The 19,537-nt window shown below is 31.0% G+C and overlaps 2 protein-coding genes across 3 annotated transcripts; one reads left to right on the top strand and one right to left on the bottom strand.

Annotated features, from left to right (window-relative positions):
* Window positions 1-271: 271 nt before the first annotated feature.
* On the top strand, window positions 272-11,767 carry SCA (SREBP cleavage activating protein). Of its 2 annotated transcripts, none has more exons than XM_023051645.2 (9): window positions 272-759; window positions 1,118-1,354; window positions 1,412-1,651; window positions 1,709-1,889; window positions 8,023-8,168; window positions 8,220-9,532; window positions 9,585-9,963; window positions 10,016-10,998; window positions 11,046-11,767. In XM_023051645.2, the coding sequence occupies exons 2-9, from the start codon at window positions 1,197-1,199 to the stop codon at window positions 11,429-11,431; spliced, it is 3,786 nt and encodes a 1,261-aa protein (XP_022907413.1). In that variant the 5' UTR covers window positions 272-759; window positions 1,118-1,196; the 3' UTR covers window positions 11,432-11,767. The 2 variants fall into 2 exon arrangements, with proteins under 2 accessions (XP_022907413.1, XP_022907414.1); XM_023051646.2 differs by having other exon boundaries at window positions 300-773.
* Window positions 11,768-16,583: 4,816 nt separating this feature from the next.
* On the bottom strand, window positions 16,584-19,337 carry LOC111421696 (protein O-glucosyltransferase 2-like). Its single transcript, XM_071196550.1, has 5 exons — window positions 19,169-19,337; window positions 18,291-19,101; window positions 17,579-18,226; window positions 17,293-17,527; window positions 16,584-17,241 (listed from the first exon to the last, which is right to left on the bottom strand). The coding sequence occupies exons 2-5, from the start codon at window positions 18,446-18,448 to the stop codon at window positions 16,816-16,818; spliced, it is 1,467 nt and encodes a 488-aa protein (XP_071052651.1). The 5' UTR covers window positions 18,449-19,101; window positions 19,169-19,337; the 3' UTR covers window positions 16,584-16,815.
* Window positions 19,338-19,537: the final 200 nt, after the last annotated feature.

Here is a 19,537-nt window from a genome sequence, read left to right as displayed (position 1 = left end):
AAAATACACTTAAATAAATTATTTCATCCAGGAAATTTGCGACTTTCACAAATGAAAAACACTTTAAAGTTAAATTATTACAGATTCCTTTTTTTAATTTACTACTATTAGCGCCATCTTCAAATTAATCGTTTCATTGGTTAATTAGTTAAAATTGCTTTATTAATATTATTAAAATCGAATTATAAATTAATTAATAAACAATAATTAGATTATTTTGTGAAATTATAGGGATATGTAATAGAATCGTTTGAAAGTTGTAAAATGACAGATTCAGAAGTTGTCAAAAAAATTGATAACGAAATTCCCCTAGATATCTAGAAGACGTCGAAAACAAATAGAACATTAAAATTAAGGCGTGCAGATCACACATAAACCTGATGTAAAAAAAAAACCTTTCCGATTGCGTTACATAATTTATTTGTGCTTGGCCTTTGCCGCGATTGCATGTAAACAAAACGTAATTTCGCGCGCAAGTGACGCAATCGCGTTTTTGTGGAAAAGTGCCTACTAAACTCCGCACCAACAACTACGTCTACTTACAGTCATTCTTTGGTTACGTCCGTCTATTTTATTGTAGATACGATTATTTTTTAGTTAGTGTAACCGCGAAAAATAATGCCGGAACATAGATAATAATTAGACGTCGTCCGCGTGGGATACACGTTGTGTGTTAAACTGTGGTTAAATTGTTACATAGTTTTTCTAATAAACGACATGATTCAATTATAAAGTAACAGGAAAGAAAATTAAAATCAAGTAAGTTCTCCACGGTTAGTGTCAATGCCGTCTATTAAATCTTGTTACTCTCTAAAAGGTTTCAATTTTTATCTTTGATATACATTTACTCGTAATTTCCATTAATCATGAATATAATTTAGCCTTTCAATACAGAATAATCGAAGTTCTTGAATAACAATTAGAATGTAAAATATGCAAATTTACCAAGAATAGTATCACATAATACACTGTTTGTGTTGTTTTCACTCATTTGTTCGCTATATTTAAGAAACTTGTTGTCAGGGATATCTTTGATGGGATACTTAAAAATTAATTAATATCAATGGGTTTATAAATAAATCATTAAAACGTTTTTTGTGTTTTTCTTTCTTTACAGGTGAACTAACGCGGTTCTTTTCTTTCTCGATTGAAATGTTTTGAGACAAGTGTTTTAATTAAAATCAAACATATGTTAAATGAACGCTAATGAAGATAGACCCCCTAATCGGGGTTCGCCTAAATCGACTGGATTACAGGAAAGAATCGGTCAAATCTTTTATACTTATGGATTATTTTGTATCTCATATCCAGTTTTCATTCTTACTTTTGCGATAACTATAGCTTTATTATGTTCGTAAGTATTTTTTTTTAGGTTATGTTAATTCCTATGAATTAATTTTTTATTTTGTAGTTATCCTTTAATCAATTTCCCATTACCGGGAAGTTTACCAGTTGGTTTATGGCAAACTTCACCAAATTACACCAGTGGTCAACCACCTGAACCACCTTGGTGTTATGTCCAACAAGTTATCTTAAGAATTGCTGTTGTTCCATGGGCTGATGAGCTTGTTTTGACCGATGCATTTAGGGCACCTTTATATGAATCGTTTAAATTATTAGAAACAGTGAGAAATTATCAAAATGATGAAAGGTAAGTTACAATCTTTAATTTAATTTGATTATTTCATAATTTTTTAATATTAATTAGTTTGCGAACATTGGGACATGTTTGTTTACACGTCGAGTCCGTTAAAAAAGTTAAAGAGGAACAAAATGGGGTACTACCCGAGTACAGTTGTTTGGTTTTATCTCCCGCAAATTTTTGGCATCAAGATGTTCAATCGTTTGTACAAGATTCCAATATTATTAATACTATTTTTAATCATCAGGTGAGTTAATTTAAGATTGAAAAATGTCCTTCAATTTACAACAAATTTCAAGTGAGATAATTTAGATTGGGATCAAAAGATTTTTTTATCAATTTAGGATGATGAAAAATATTTTTAAGAATGAAATGAAAATTTGGGATACTTTCAGTGTGAATAATTTTTAATGTTTGTTTAAGATTTTATGCTTATCTTAATTTAGTAATCTATTTTTTTTTACATATTTTCATTTTTTGAGGTTATATCATGTCAAAAATCAGTATCTTAACCCTTTCCAGCCAGATGATTTATTTGTTGATTAAATAAATACACATAAGCAGTTTACTATGCTTGTAATATCATTAAATTGATATTACATTAGAATGTTTTTATAAAGGTGTCTTTTATCTATAACAGAAAATGCGGAAAAGTCTTACTCAATATACAGGATAATTTACATAAGAACCGACACAGAGCAGGGACATGTAGAGGACAATAAATTAAGATGATTTAAAGTAACTTACCTCTATACTAAGTTGTACAGGATGGTTCAAATTCGATGTCCGAATAGGCTAACTCGGAAACCATAAGAGTTAGAAAAAAAGTAGCTTACATGTAATGATCTCGTTTTTCGAGAAACTGCTAATGCGTCTTTTGTTTTCCCGCTAGAGGCCAAAATTCAAAATATCGTGAAACCAGCAAGTGCAATTATCTTGGTTATTATTATAGGTGGAGTATTATAACTAAGACATTATATGGACACTTTTTTACGGAAAATTTGATGACGTGGTCAAAAAAATTTTTTTGGTTTTAGATTTTGAGATATCACATTTTTCGTTTTTTTAAATGGAAACAACCACTGATTATTCGCTTATTAAATTCGTTATTTTTCTTTTGATTACAAAAATATGGGGTTAGATCGTTAGATAGGTCTATTTCTTATTGTTTTAGAATAAAGCTAAAAATAACTTTTTTTTAGTGTCATCAAAGAAATTAAATTTACAGTTTCCTGTAAATTACGGGGCGGTAGTTTTGACGCCATTTTGGCTTGAAAGTCAAGCGGGAAATATAAAAAAATAAGTGGTGAGATGCAGTGACAAGCTGTCAAACCCAGTCAAACCGCCATTTTGGCTCGGAAACAGGCTTCATGAACCGCTTCATATATATATATACATATATATACTTTATATATATATAAAGTCCCTAGATTAACAAAGTACCGCGGTTTGAAAAAATGTGAAATAATGCAATCTATTCCAATTTTTGTGTAAAACAAATATAAATTAAATAGTCCAACAAATGTATTTGTTTCAAATATCAGAAATGTCTTTTTAATTTACAGGAAACTGTAAATTTAATTTCTTTGACAACACTAAAAAACATTTATTTTTAGCTTTATTCTAAAACAGTAAGAAATAGACCTGTCATACCCAGTGATGGGCGCTGGGTAAATACCCGGCGAGTAGGTATTTATAAAATGGGTATTTACCCCGGCCCAGGGTAAATACCCAAACAGTACATATAAAAGTGATACAAGTAAAACTATAACAGATTCGGACAAAAATATAGAGAACATGATGAAATGGGCGTTGAAGACGAGGAATTGTCAACGATCGAAAACGTATTATAATCAGGTAACCACTGCTCAGTCTTCATTCTTGCGACGATGATCCGCCCAGTTCCACTTGAGCTTTGCTGCAATGTTCACCGCATCATTTACGCCAGTTTTTCTTCGTAGGTCTTCATTTCGTATGTGGTCCTGAGGGACCACCACGTATGTGAGCCTCCCGGTAATGGCCACCGTTAGTGTTAAAGTTTCGGAACCGTATGTCATAACCAAAGGAGGAAGCACGCATTGATTGAAAGCTTTTCTTTTCAAATATACAGGAATATCGCCCATGAAGATGTCTCTAAGTTTCCTGTAGGCTGCCCATGCAAGTATCATCCTTCTGTTTAGTTCGCTTGTTTGATTATTATCTCTCGATATACAAACCTCATGGCCAAGATATATGGCTGCGATGCGAACCAACTGAGATGAGTACTTTAAGAATAATAATGGAAAACACAAGAAGAGATAGAGTTAGGAAGAAAATTGAGAGAATTTTGTGGATTCGGAGATATCATGAGATTTGCTAGGGGAAAAATAAAAAAATTTAATGAATACTTCCAAAGAATGGAAGAAACCTGGCTGATTAAGACAGCAAGAGATCAAAGATTAGCTAGAAAGAGATCCCGGGAGACCAGGAAGTTGGATTTCCAGCTCTAATGAAACACCATGAATGATGCGTAAAAAACAGGTTACAACCTGAATAAAAGAAAAAGAATAATAAGATCTTAAACGAACTACTTAATTTTCAATAGGAAATCAACAATCTCATGGATCTTGGAATCTTGGATTTGATGGAAGTGCAATATGACTAGAAAAGAATCAAACAACAAGAATTAATGAAGCACAAAAACTGAATGAGCTTGGAACAAGATTTGTCCTAAATTTTGTTGATATTTAGCCCAACAACGCCTCCTATATACGTTCAGCATCAGTTTCATCTCTCCAAGACTATCCGAAATAAAAACTATATCGTCCGCGTAGCGCATTAATACCATTACTTAGGTATTGCCATCAATGTTTATACCTTTTTGGGTTCAATCCAGTTATTTAAATGTACTCTCCAGGACTGTGATGAACAATTTGGGTTGAACATTATATCGCCTTGCCTTACCCCACGCTGGGTATTTGGTCAGTACTTTCATACAATTTTACCGTCATTGTAGCATTCTTGTAAATGTTATAAATAAGTTTGGTGTATCGATAATGGACTCTGCATTCTTGAATTACTTGCAAAACTGCCACCAACTCAATTTAAATCAAATTTTATAAATTTCTCTAAATACCCATCTTGGGTAAATACCTTCGAGTATATATCCAGGAAATTTTCCCTTGAAAATAAATAGCCGGGTATTTAACAACACTGGTTATACACCATTAGAAAGAGCAGAAAATTTTTGATAAGATAGATATACTACTATAGTTTTCCCCCTATCATATAAAAGTTGAAAGTTGTTTAGAGGAAGAGTATTTAAGCGTTTCTGCGTGTAGGGATGGATATTATATAGGAGGGTATACAGGTGTCTCAGCGAGACTGGTCATTAGACGTTTTTGGGGTTCTAACCAAACAAAAAATTTGAGAATGCAGACTTAAGTATTATCAATTACGTTCTCTTCATCTAAAATATTTTCAGATTTCTAGCACTTCCGGTTATACCGGAAGTCGCCAACTACTCTATTTTTTTAAATGTAACACCCTGTATATTTTTACATATTTGAATTTGTCTGTTTTGAAGGTTTATAAATAACTTTACTTTTTGCAATTTGAACCAGCAATTCTCGAGTTATTCGAATTTTTCTAGAAAAATTTGCTCCAGCGGACATTTGTTCAAAAAATCATAGAACACTCAATTTTTGAGATATCAATTTAGGATTCAGAACATGCTTAAGCAACATGATGGAGTATATTTTGGTGCCGAGAACGGCTGTCTAGATCGTTTGGTCACTTTACTATGATACGTTAACTTTTCGAAATTTGGAAGCACCATAACATCATTTTTTTAAATGGCACCCCCCATATTTTATTACTCAGTCGTCTTCGGCGTCTCATTTTACATCTTTTATATTCCATATGTCCTATGCCTAACATTAATACTTTGAGAAATAATTAGGGTTTTTTGAAAAATGGTCATATCATATGGATATTAACCTAGTGTGCCATGGAAAACAAATGTTTAATGACTTATTGATAAACGTCAAAGTCTAATTTAGGTTGTTTGATGCTTGTGAGTCTAAAACCAGTTAAAATGGATATTAATAACGTAAATAATGTTTATACAAATGAAGAAATCCATAATTTATTTTTGTGCATGAAAAGTGCGACAAAGTTCTTAGTAGAACTTGCAGAATGTTTAATGAAAATTATCCACATTTATCTCCGATGACAAAAGGTAAATTTAGAGGAATAGAAGCAAATTTTTTGCATTTTGGACGAATTAATCACGTGTTAAACTGACCAAAAAATGTAGTAGATAATGCAACGGAAGAGGTGAATACCTTGGCTTATTTCGAGCCCAGTCCCAACACCTCAATTCGAGCTGCCAAAGAAGATCTGGGAATCATACTACGAACTTTGTCGCTCTTTTCATGCAAAAAAAATAAATTAAGAATTTCTTGATTTGTGTAAATATTACTTTCGTTATTGTTATCGATTTTAACTCGTTTCAATACTAATATTAAGGGACATAACAGATAATTATTAGCTCACATATATCAAGTGACGTAAACAAGTGAGTCTTTGACAAGAACTCATTGAGAAGGCTTGTTTTTCATGGCACACTAGGCTAAATATCCATATGATATGTGTGCATTTTTCAAAAAACCCTAATTATCTCCCAAACTATTAATATTAGGTGTGGGTCATATGGGATATAAAAGATGTAGAATGAGACACCGAAGACGACTAAAAAATAAAATATGGGGGGTGCCATTTAAAAAAATGAAGTTATGGTATTTCCAAATTTTGAAAAGTTAACGTGCCATAGTAAAGTGATCAAACGTTCTAGACCGCAGTTCTCGGCACCAAAACATACTCCATCATGTTGCTTAAGCATGTTCTCAATTCTAAATTGATATCCCAAAAATCGAGTGTTTTCTGATTTTTTGAACAAATGTCTGCTGGAGCAGATTTTTCTAGAAAAATTCGAATAACTCGAGAACGACCGAATCAAATTGCAAAAAGTAAAGTTATTTATAAACCTTGAAAACAGACAAATCCAAATATGTAAAAATATACAGGTGTTCCATTTAAAAAAATAAAGTTGGTGGCGACTTCCGGTATAACCGGAAGTGCAAGAAATCTGAAAATATTTTAGACGAAGAGATCGTAATTGATAATACTTAAGTCTGAATTCTCAAATTTTTATTTTCGCCAGAACCCCAGAAACATCTAATGACCGGTCTCGCTGAGACACCCTGTATATCCAGGGAATTTTTCCTTGAACATAAATACCCGGGTATTTAACAACATTGGTCATACCCTATATTTTTGTAATCAGAAAAAAATAACGAATTTAATAAGCTAGTAATCAGTGGTTGTTTCTATTAAAAAAAACGAAAATTGTCATGATATCTCAAAATCTAAAACCGAAAATTTTTTTTGACTACGTCATGGAATTCTTTGTAAAAAAGTTTCCATATAATGTCTTAGTTATAATACTCCACCTATAATAATAACCAAGATAGCGCTTTGAGGTTTTCGGCATTAGCAGTTTCTTGAAAAACGAGATCATGACATGTAAGCTACTTTTTTTCTAACTCTTATAGTTTCCAAGTTAGCCTATTCGGACATCGAATTTGAACCAGCCTGTACATATCATCACATTACTTTTATCCTAGTTCATTTGATTTTCTTTTGGATATTCTCTTCATTTCTGCACCAATTTTCGTTGATTGTTAAATTTGATTTTAGTATCGCTGATTTAAGTATGGTTATTAGTCTGTCTATTTTATCCCAGTCTTTTATAGCCATAAAATTGCGAAGTGCGAAGTGAAGTCTTAGTGGCCTCTCACTTATTTGCTTCAGATCTTTGAATGCCTTGTGAATTATTTTCTGTATTGGTGCTTCTTCTGTCTTCTGAAGATTAGCCTTATTTTCTTCTCTCTGCATCTTCGTGGGAAGGCTAAGGTACTTAATAGCTTGCGTTGTATAATTTGCAAGTAGTCAAAATCCTTGATTCATTTGTTAATATACTTCCCATAAAGTTTAATGATATAAGTGCGCAAGCTTCGCTGTTGGTATTAATTGAACTAGCACTAGCAGTATTACTAGTTCAAAATCATTTACCTCTACTTTTCTGTACACAAGATGCGAAAACGCATATACAAAAACACATTTTTTACAAATTTGTTTGCGTCCTCACTGTCTAACAGTCAAATGAAAATACTGAGTGTTCAATTTAGTAATTAATGATGTTGTTTTACTTAATTGATTTAAAATGTCGTTGTTAGATATTGCAATAGGATCACATCATTGTGGTTGGAGAGGGTTTAATTTAAATCTTTTTAATTGTCTTAATTAAACAAACAATATAACAATTTTAACTCTTGTAGACATTGCAAAAAGGTAAAAGTTCTTTAGCGGACATGTTATTTGGAATGCATTTATCAGATACGGGAATAAAAAGGTACCCTTTACGAAATCGGAGACGAATTCTTCAATATGCAATCACCTTATTTCTTAAAGAATACGACGAAACGTAAGTTGATAATTCCAAGATAAAATTTTATTTATTTATTTTGCTTTTTAGATATGTAACCGGTTTACGTTCGAAACTACAATTAAATTATCCGTTACACCAAAACCTAAACCAAAGTATAACCAGTGATATCAACATAAATTCAACTTTTATAATTCAATATCCCGGCGATGTAAATTTCTACGAATACCTCCCGTTTGTTGTAGCTTTATTTTTAGTATTTTTTTACTATTACTATTCAGTTCGTAAAATGGAAGTGATTAAATCGAGGTTAGGGATGGCTTTCTCTGTAATTGTAACAGTACAAACAAGTATAAGCATGACATTCGGACTTTGTTTTTTCTTCGGATTAACATTATCGTCAATGGCAAAACAAATATTTCCCTATTTAGTGATAATAGTTGGTGTAGAAAACGTTTTGGTTTTAACAAAAAGTGTTGTTTCGACACCCGAACATTTAGATATAAAAATAAGAATAGCTCAAGGATTAAGTAAAGAAGGATGGTCGATAACGAAAAATTTACTGCTCGAAATAACAATTTTAACAATTGGTTTATTTACTTTTATTCCGTTTATTCAAGAATTTTGTATCTTTGGAATCGTCGCTTTAATATCAGATTTTTTCTTACAAATGTTATTTTTTTCAACCATTTTGGGAATTGATACGAGACGAATGGAAAGTTCGTCGGAAAAAACTGATTTTCGAAATAATTTGTATCAAAATAGTTTTGAAAAAACTGCTTTGAATAATATAGCTCCTGTTAAAGGATTGATTCGATCGAAATCTCATCCGAGATTAAACGTACATCATGCCAACGTTGTTCATAATTACGAAAAAAAAATCCCTAAACGAGTTAGATTAGTGAATATTTGGGCGAGAACGAGATTCTTTCAACGTTCTTTTATGATATTAATGATAGCTTGGATTAGTATGATTTTATATAACTCTGGATTAATGAAATATTATTTTATGGATATCACTGAAAATAATGGGGTGAAAGATCAAAAAAATTCGACTCCAATTAATTTTAATCCTTTGATTAAATCGAGAAATGCTTCGTTTTTAAAAGAATCAATTGCTCAACATTCTTTAAGTTATCTACTTAATAACACGGAAGAATTACAAAAGTTATTACATTCGGAGTATTCACCTTGGTTGAAATTATCTACACAACATTGGTCATCGATTTTGTTGAAGTATAATGTTTCGTTAAGCGGAAAACACATTGCTATTTTACCTCCGATTACTATTTCACATGCGATTCCGCCCGAACGAGCTTTATTATTAAGAAATCCTAAAGAAAAGAATCAAAAATTTGAATGGAACTCTTTAGCAGCTGCTTTAGATCCAATCGATTTCTCAGGTAAAACATTTTTTTAATTCAATGATGTTTTATTAAATTTTTTTGTGTATAGAGGGTGCCTCAAATTTAAATAACCTCCCACAATCTGAAAGACCACTTTATCCAACATCACCAATGGAAATATTTTTAATAACAATCCTCGCTATAATAAGCATCACCGTTTTGGCGTATATCGTTGTGGTTCTTTATAAAACAGTGTGTTCGCGAAATTACGCCGAATGGCGCACTTCATGGACAAAAGAAAAAACGGACGAAGCAGCCGATGTTCCCGTTATGTTAGAAGTTGTTCCAATCGTTTTAAAAGGACATCTTCAAGAAGTTGAGTGTTTAGCAACTGATGGGACGAGCGTTGTTAGTAGTTGTCTTGGGGGGCAATTAAAAGTTTGGGATTCAGTTACTGGAGAATTACAATCAACCATCGATCGAAATTTGTAAATTAAATCCTACTTTATTTTTATTAAATTAAATTAATTTTAATTTTAGTTTCTTTCGTAAACAACGTAGCAATACAATAGAAGATTGCGATGATAATAACATTTCCGATTATGAATCAAGTTCACCACCATCACGCGAAAGTAGTTTATTACAATTTCCCAGTTTGAAAGATAAGATTTGTTTAAATTTCTCGAATGCTCTATACAAGCGAGTTTCCGATAATCAATCGGAACGTTTCGATTTCGGCGAAGACTATCGGCTTTTATACTCTGAACGACCACAAAATTTTCAAAGTCATAACAAAGCGTTATCTTGGTTAAGACAAACGGAACAATACCGAGACGAAGATACAAGTTTAAGTTGCGAAAACTTAATACAAATCGACGAAAAGAATGAGAAAAACGCCGTTTTTATTAAAAAATATAAATTTTCACCTATTTGGTGTATGGATTTTCTCGATAATTTGGTTGTGATTGGATGCGCTGATGGGAGATTAGAATTTTGGGAAGGGACAACAGGAAAATTTAAATATATTTATGAAGATGATTCTGAAAACGGTGGGGTGACCTCGGTTAAAATGATCGGATCGAGAGTTATCGCCGCTAGGTTACATGGAACAATCGATTTTTTACAATTGCAAAGTTATAATCAAGGTAGAGCGATCGATTGGAATTTTTCTTGTGCTTATAGAAGAACTCATATTCGAACTGGTTCTACGGGATCAATTAGCGACGCTAAAAATGTTATTCAAATCTCTGAAAACGCAAAAGAGGATATGAGATGTTTTAAAGTACTTTGTGCGAAAGCACATCAACAACCAATAACATGTTTGGACTGCGAGGGAGGTCGCATTTTAACTGGAAGTCAAGATCATACATTAAAAGTTTTTAGGTTGGAGGATGGGACGCCTTTGTATACTTTACATGGGCATTGCGGACCAATAACTTGTTTGTTTATTGATAGAGTAAGTCCAGGAACTTCTGGAAGTGGATCTCAAGATGGAATGTTGTGTATTTGGGATTTATTAACAGGTAATTTTAGGCTCAAACATACAATTCGATTACATCAATTTTTTTAGGTACTTGTATGTTTAGTATACAAGCCCATGATGGTTCAGTAACTTCATTAACTTATTCGGCAAGTTATGTGATTTCTTTGGGTACTGACGAAAGAATATGTGTTTGGGAACGATTTCAAGGTCATTTATTGAATACAATTTATGTTCAAAATTCTTTTACGAGCCAAGTACAAATGTTAAGTCCGCATTTGGTGGTGACGGCTCGTTCGAGTAGTTTAGTTATTTATGACGTTCGTACAACGGAAGTCATCCGACACATTGTCCTTGGGCGATCTCCACTAGTTCTTGTTAATAATCTTTTGATGTTGCGAGATTCAGTTGTATGCGATTACGCGAATCAATTGCGAATAGTAAGATTTCCCATTATTACAAGAAAATACGATTGATATGAAAAGAGAATAAACAAACAAAAGGAGTTTAGTGCCTTAAGATGGTGGTGAAAATGAAAAATAGGAAAGCGTTTTATATTGTTGTAAATAACGAGATCTTTTAGTAGTTTTTTTTTTGTTTTGATTTTATACATTTTTTTCTTTTCGTTTTTTTTAAGGTAATGTAAAAATAGAATTGTGTCCGTTATTTATTTTTATTATTTAAGTGAATGAAAGCTTTTTTTTATGTACAAGTACCAACATTAATAAAATTGAATTGTTCAAGTTGCACCCTCTGATATTTTTTGTAATTCAAAAACTGTTAAAGTTCATTAAATTACATTTTTTTCTTAATCGAGTTTGTTTTGTATAAATAAATCCAACTCAATTCTTAAACACTTCAAATCCAACTAGAAATTGAAAATCAATTTTGGTTCTCCTACATCTACTGTAACTATCAACGCACCAAAATCAGCGTCAATCCGGCAAGTACAAGGTAAATGGGACGGGAACCACGAGGAAAGTAGCAACGAAGTTATGAGTATGGTAATTTATAATGACCCTTCTAACTGGTCGGCTTAACGGAGTAAATCAAAACTTTAGTTATTGAGAAAGGTCCTGCAAATACGTCAGATACATTTTTGTTTTCAATCGATCATATGGGAAGAAAATTCTCATCCAAACATTTTTATTGTGGCTTATTTATTCTGAGTCACAGGACAAGATTTATTGTTTCTGTTATAAATTATTTAATGCGATAAATACTAAATTTATAACAGGTTATAATGACTGGAAGAATGTTTTTTTTAATACATATTTTAAAAACTCTCGTGTCGATTTTGGCGATATTAAGTATCCTATAGTACGTTTAAAAATATGAATTATATGTTTTTTCTTATTTGCCTCTGACCATCCCCTGCAATGTTATGGGATATATGATAGATAACCCCTTTCCCTAAGAATAATGTGATAAACTGTTACAGTTTTGAACAATATTTTCAAAAAAACCATAAATTAGTTGCAAATTAAGATTTATGCAGTAAAATAAACCCTATACGACATGACATTTGGGGGTGGCTGGGGTTAACTACCCTAACCACCCCAAAAATTAATTTTTTTGCGAAAATTATTTGTCAATTTTGATGCAATTTACCACGTCTAAAAAGACACAGGTTCATTATATTAGTAAAGACATACAAAATGAACTAGTATGTTTATTGGTACAAATGACAAAAGAAAATTATAGAAATGGCAAACAAAGCCGATTTTTTTTCTATAATTAGGGATACAAGTCCCGATATCAGCCACAAAGAACAACTACATTAATAGTTCGATTTGTTAACACCGAATCAAAGAATACGTATTTGGTGGAAGAACATTTTATTGATTTTATTGAAGTAACTGACACTACAGGAGTCGGTCTGGCATCTATATTTTTAGACATAATAAAAGTACTAGGTTTAGACTAGTGGTGGAACGGATATCCGGCAACTATCCGGCCGGATAGTTGCCGGCTTTGGCAGGATATTAAAAACCTATTACTTAATACTCCACCATTCACAGGAATTAGTATCTCTTTTAGGTTTTATACACTGCAGATAATAATCAAGTTCAACCCCAATAGGACTTTTTTCATTGAATACAACTTTATTTATATCAGGTTTGTCATTAGCAACCTCATTGTAACAATCCCAATACGATATGTAAAATCTCTTGTTGCAGTTTCGTCTAGTTTTCTTCTCTTCGCTTGTAATTCATCATCACATTCATTACTAACAGAACTGTCACTGTTATCACTTTCGATTATTAATTAAAGTATCCTCTTTTTAATGCAAAAAGCCGTTTTGAAAAATCACTTTCAGTTCTTGAGAAATAAATTTTTGAAATGATCGACAATTTTTTCGAATTTTGCAATTCTTGTCGATTAAGTTTTAAAAATTCGTATAAAATCCAGTTCTTGGAATATGAGCATGAAAATCTCCTAAAGTGTTAACAAAAGTGTCTTCTTTTCAATGAACCAGACCGTTTTGAAATATAGCTTTTAGTTTCTGAGAAAACAATATTTGAAGTTTTGATAAAATTTTCGATATTGCAATTTTCATCGATAACTTTCAAAATTCGCTATAAAATTTATTTCTTGAAGGATCTTTGTGGAAATATCACCAATTATTAATTATAGTATCCTCCTTTTAATGCAAAAAGCCGTTTTGAAAAATCACTTTCAGTTCTTGAGAAATAAATTTTTGAAACGAACGACATTTTTTCGAATTTTGTAATTTTCGCCGAAAAAGTTTTGAAAATTCGTATAAAATCGATTTCTTGGAATATGAGTATGAACATTTCCCAAAATGTTAATAAAAATGTCTTATTTAAAATGAACCAACCCGTTTTGAAAAATAGCTTTTAGTTTTTGAGAATACAATATTTGAAGTTTTGATAAAATTTTCGATGTTGCTATTTTCATCAATAACTTTCAAACTTCGCTATAAAATTGATTTCTTGAAGGATCCTTGTGGAAATATCACCAATTATTAATTAAAGTATCCTCTTTTTAGAGTTGCTTCGTTCGTTAAATCAGTATCAAAAAAGTTCATTTTGTATCTTAGATCCAAATAAGTTGACATATCTTATCAGCTTTCTTATTAATTTAATTTTTATTCAAATACCACAATAATGTGAGAATATAGGGTATCACTTCAGAAATGCACGAGAAATTATAACAATAATGGCCGGATAGATATGCCGGATATCTAGCCGAAGGGGATGCCGAATATCTGATATCCGGCTTTTCGCAAAATCGCTATCCGATCCATCACTAGTTTTCTAGACATTTATAAATATAGAGTTTCAAGTATAAATCAGAGAGCGTTATTTGTTCCTTGCTCCTGTCACTCTATTAATGTTGTTTTAAATGATACTGCAGAATCAAATATAGAAATGGTAATCTTTTTTCCTGCATCCATTTATAAATGGTCTATTCTTGTCAAACATCTGGCTAATTTAATATTAAAATCTGTATGTTCTACGAGATGGGAAAGTAGAATAAATGCGATCAGGCCCGTTAGATTTCAACTTAAAGAGATTTACGATGCATTTTTTGATATTGTAGAAGACACGTCTTTGCTGGGTTCACATGGAAATAAAATTAAAGTAGAAGCAAGTTAAATTATCAGTTCATATGCATTACAATAATTTGGTATAATGTTTGAACTACAAAGTTCAAAGTTTATGTAGCAGCCGACACGATTGAACAGGTTGCAAATTATTTAAAAAAAACTAAGAAGTTACGAAGAGTATCAAAAATTGTTAGTACAACCAAACTTTACAGAAATCACATTAAGACGTCCAAAACGAAATTTATATATTTCAAACTTATATGTTCAAAACTTATATGTAAGTAAAAATATTAAAGAAACGGTTAAAATATTGTCAATGTTTACATCCAATAATACATATGTAAGAAGCAAAACCTGGTCAGGGTCTCGGGATATAAGTGAACTATACAGTTCGTGTAAACATGAATTACTCAGTTTATTATCTCAATTACTCAATTTCTATTAAAATAATCAATATTGATTGTGTAATCCATTTTACCAGTATTATATTAAATGTAAACGAAGAAAAATATAAATTAATTGAATTTTGTACTTTTTTACTGGTTTATTTTTAAATTCGGCTTGACAAGTTTCGACTTACGACAGCCTCAGAAGCGCTACAATAGGTTATTGAGTATGTAATATTAATTGATGTTACAAATTAAAAATTAAGATAAACTTACTCGTTAATTTTCCAAGCAGAAGTTCTTGCTATAAACTTCTGCTCCGTTTTGAAGCTACAGAAAGGTGCATCCATAAACATTTTCACAGACAGTCGGGCCGTCTTAAAGGCAATTCAGGCCTATACGTGTGACACCGCGCTGATTAGAGAGTGTACCAGCAACCTGAGAGAACTCGCTAGGGGTAATGATGTTACCCTATGGTGGGTTCCAGGTCACAGCAACATTAAGGGCAATTAGAAAGCGGACAAGCTGGCCAAAGAGGCAGCGAACACGCCCTTCATTGGACCCCAACTTGGCTGTGGACTAGAAAAAAGCCACCTAACACAAATAATCAACAATTGGGAGGTCTCAAAGGTAGCCTTACGCTGGAAAGAACTTCCAGGTCACAGACAAGCGAAGAGTATGATAACTCCGTCGCAAAACAAAACCAAAGAGGCAGAATCCTACAGCTTAACAGTTAGCGTTTGTTTAATTATTTTTTTTCTCATAAATTATTAAATTTTAGAAGAACATCAGAGAGACAAAAAAGTTTTAGAATAGTTTAATCTATCTAACTGAAGTTTTTCCAATGTATTTATCACCTTCATAATAAAAATCTAGGCATAAATTGAACGGGGGTGGTTATGTTTTGTAGTTTAGAAGGATAGGTTGAAAGTACAAATAGGGTCAAAACGTGCCTTATTATGAGTTAAACATATTCCCCAAATTTCATTTTCTCAGCGTTTATGGTTTTTGAGAAAAAAAAATTAAACCAAAATTTTCCAAAATTATTTGGTTCATATATTAAAGTACCCTTAAAATTGCTTAAAGAATCACCCCTGAAGTTTGGGCACATCATTCAGATACACCTGTATATGAGTGTTTATATAAAACATACTCTTAATGAGAAACGAGAAGAATTAATGAATGTAACTGATTTTATGTTTCATAAAGCTATTCTTAAAATTAGAACTCAGTCAATTAAACTATTAAAATTAAAATACGTAACAGTGTATGGTGAACAACTAGATCTCATATAATTAAAAAGTGTGAATTCATTTAGAAATTTGTCAAAATAATAATTTTGATCATTAAGACATTCGAGTTGTGTGTTTTCTATAAAACAGGAAGAGCTCTTAAAACTAGAATTAGAGAACACATAATTAAATCCAACTCTAATTTTGGCAATCACTTAACCTTACATAATCACAATTTTGACATCCACAATAATGTAACATTAACAGAAGAAAGGGTACAAACTGGAGCTTCTTGAAAGCTATGAAATAGACAAATTTATAATTTGTTTGTTAATCAATTGCGAATAGTAAGATTTCAATAAAAGGAGTTTAGTGCCTTAACATGGTGGTGAAAATGAAAAATAGGAAAGCGTTTTATATTGTTGTAAATAACGAGATCTTTTAGTAGTTATTTATTTTAATTATTTATGTGAATAAAGCTTTTTTTATGTACAAGTACCAACATTAATAAAATTGAATTGTTCAAGTTGCACCCCCTCTAATATTTTTTGTACTTCCAAAACTGTTAAGTTCATTAAATTACATATTTTTCTTAATCGAGTTTGTTTTGCCTAAATAAATCCAACTCAATTCTTAAAAACAAAAAGAATTAATATAGTTATCCTCGATTATAATTCATCCTTTTCATGATGATTTTCCGCCAAACATTTACACTTTTTATTTTCTTCATTTACTTCAACGATTTCCATATCATCCAAATCCTCCACTTTTTCCACGAGGAGTTTCGAAAATTCATTTAAAAGTTGCGTGTAATAACAAAAAACGTTTGAAGGTAATAAATTTTCAACCGCAAATTTTTGACCTTCCAATCCAATCTTTCTTGCTTCATCATCGTTGTTTATAGCCCATTCAATTTTTTCAACTAAATCTGATAGATCTTCTTCGATACTAACGTAATGGAGGTTTGGTTTTAATTCGTTATAAAAATGTTCATAGTACATTGATTTTTGTTTGAAAACTAACGAACCCCCGCCTAATAAATAAGGGGATCGATACGCAGATACAGTTCCATCAATCAATAATTGATATTTATACTAAAATTAAATTAAAAATTAAATGAATTATGAAAAAAAATTTTAATTTACATCGAAAAATTTGTAGAAAGAAATATATTCTTGTTTTCCATAATATTCTTCTTGATCTCGAAAGAAAAAGAAATTAGTTAAAGAAACATTGAATAAATCCGGATGATTTCTAGAGATATCTATCAACTTTAAGCGATTTTTATTTGAATCGCGACCCCTCCAAAACATTTTTGGGCTCCTCTCATCCCACTTTAAATTAACGTTTCCTTGTACTGATAACATATCTAAAGTTACCCTAAAAACATTATTTTAACCTCATTTTATTTAATTTTTAATTTATTATTACCGCCCCAAATTTTCTAAAGTAGATTCTGTTAAATCATAGGTTGGCATAACAATATCAAAAGAATTTTTGCTTCCACACCATGAAAAAATTGGAAATTTCTTTGCTTCTGAAGTTAAAGGCCAATCACCCAAGTTTACAAAAAATTCTAAATCAGGTAATTTGACTTTTTTCACCAAGGAAGTTAAAATACTATCAGAAAACATTTTAAATCCAGTGTATTTTCCATAACATTTCCGTTTAATAACGTTATTTTTAATTAAGTAATGGCACAAACTTATTGCACCTGGACTATCAAAGGTTTTTATCAATTTATTTCTTAACCGAGACCATTTTATCTCTGAAAATTCCGCTAAATCTTTATTAATTCGAGTTGGGACGTTCCCACATTGAAAATTATTTAAAAATTTATCAATAGAAATAGGGCAATTACATTCTTCTGAAAGAACTTTATTAAAAATATAAGGAGATTCCCCGATGTGGTAATTTTTATAGGTTAAGATTATTTTTAGTGTATCACAGTACTCATATTGTTTATATCTGAATATAAACACCCCATCCTTCCTATTTAATATATTAGATCTCAATTTACATGGTTTATTATTCGATAATCCATTGATTTCAAAATGAAAGCTATCTGCATCACCAGCACTAAAAATTAAGAAAATTAAAGAAAATATTAAAAGGATCATCTAAATACTTGAGAATATCTTACATTGTTAGATTAGCTTCTATAAAAACATATCTTGTTGGTAAAACAACATTTTCTGGATCTAAACCTGGGCCCCAAACCTTTATTTCACTAATATTCAATGAAAACACTTGGTAGTTGAAGAGTATTGAAGTTAAAATGAGTATAAATACGGTAAACATTATTTAAATTGAACTAATTACCTACACATATCATTAAAAACGTTAAAAAACGTGAAGAAATTATTGCTAATTATTATAATTATCACTTTTGTGATTAAAGTTTTTTAATTTATTAGTTTGACACGAGATGGCGTGTATCAAGAAGAATTAAGGATTTTAATTGTCGCGTATAGATGTCGCTCTTAAATTTAATTTTTTCACATTAATTTAAATTACAAGTGTATTTTCCATAACATATCCATTTAATAACGTTATTTTTAATTAAGTAATGGCACAAACTTATTGCACCTGGACTATCAAAGGTTTTTATCAATTTATTTCTTAACCGAGACCATTTTATCTCTGAAAATTCATCTAAATCTTTAACAATTCGATTTGGGACGTCCCCACATTGAAAATTATTTAAAAATTTATCAATAGAAATAGGGCAATTACATTCTTCTGAAAGAACTTTATTAAAAATATAAGGAGATTCCCCGATGTGGTAATTTTTATAGGTTAAGATTATTTTTAGTGTATCACAGTACTCATATTGTTTATATCTGAATATAAACACCCCATCCTTCCTATTTAATATATTAGATCTCAATTTACACGGTTTATTACTCGATAATCCATTGATTTCAAATTGAAAACTATCTGCATCACCAGCACTAAAAATTAAGAAAATAATTAAAGAAAATATTAAAAGGATCATCTAAATACTTGAGAATATCTTACTTTGTTAGATTAGCTTCTATAAAATCTATAAATATCTTGTTGGTAAAACAACATTTTCAGGATCTAAACCTGGCCCCCAAACCTTTATTTCACTAATATTCAATGAAAACACTGGGTAATTGAAGAGTATTGAAGTTAAAATGAGTATAAATACGGTAAATACGATTTAAATTGAACTAATTACCTACACATATCATTAAAAACGTTAAAAACATGAAGAAATTATTGCTAATTATTATAATTATCACTTTTGTGATTAAAGTTATTTAATTTATTAGTTTGACACGAGATGGTGCGTTTCAATAAAAATTAAGGATTTTAATAATTGCGTATAGATGTCGCTATTAAATTTAACTTTTTCACTTTAAA

The sequence above is a fragment of the Onthophagus taurus genome, chromosome 6, assembly GCF_036711975.1.
Source record: "Onthophagus taurus isolate NC chromosome 6, IU_Otau_3.0, whole genome shotgun sequence".
NCBI classification, from domain to species: domain Eukaryota; kingdom Metazoa; phylum Arthropoda; class Insecta; order Coleoptera; family Scarabaeidae; genus Onthophagus; species Onthophagus taurus.
The sequence above is the reverse complement of the archived record's forward strand: the minus strand, read 5'-3'. Positions and strand labels throughout refer to the sequence as shown.

Excerpts from the sequence above, each read along its gene's own strand:
- SCA (XM_023051645.2), top strand. The coding sequence starts at position 1,197 with ATGAACGCTAATGAAGATAGACCCCCTAATCGGGGTTCGCCTAAATCG. Across the intron at positions 8,169-8,219 it reads CTTAAAGAATACGACGAAAC|ATATGTAACCGGTTTACGTT; the intron begins GTAAGTTGATAA and ends TTTGCTTTTTAG. Across the intron at positions 9,533-9,584 it reads AGATCCAATCGATTTCTCAG|AGGGTGCCTCAAATTTAAAT; the intron begins GTAAAACATTTT and ends TTTTGTGTATAG.
- LOC111421696 (XM_071196550.1), bottom strand. The coding sequence starts at position 18,448 with ATGTTTACCGTATTTATACTCATTTTAACTTCAATACTCTTCAACTAC. Across the intron at positions 18,227-18,290 it reads ATAGAAGCTAATCTAACAAT|TGCTGGTGATGCAGATAGCT; the intron begins GTAAGATATTCT and ends CTTAATTTTTAG. Across the intron at positions 17,528-17,578 it reads ACTTTAGAAAATTTGGGGCG|GGTAACTTTAGATATGTTAT; the intron begins GTAATAATAAAT and ends TAATGTTTTTAG.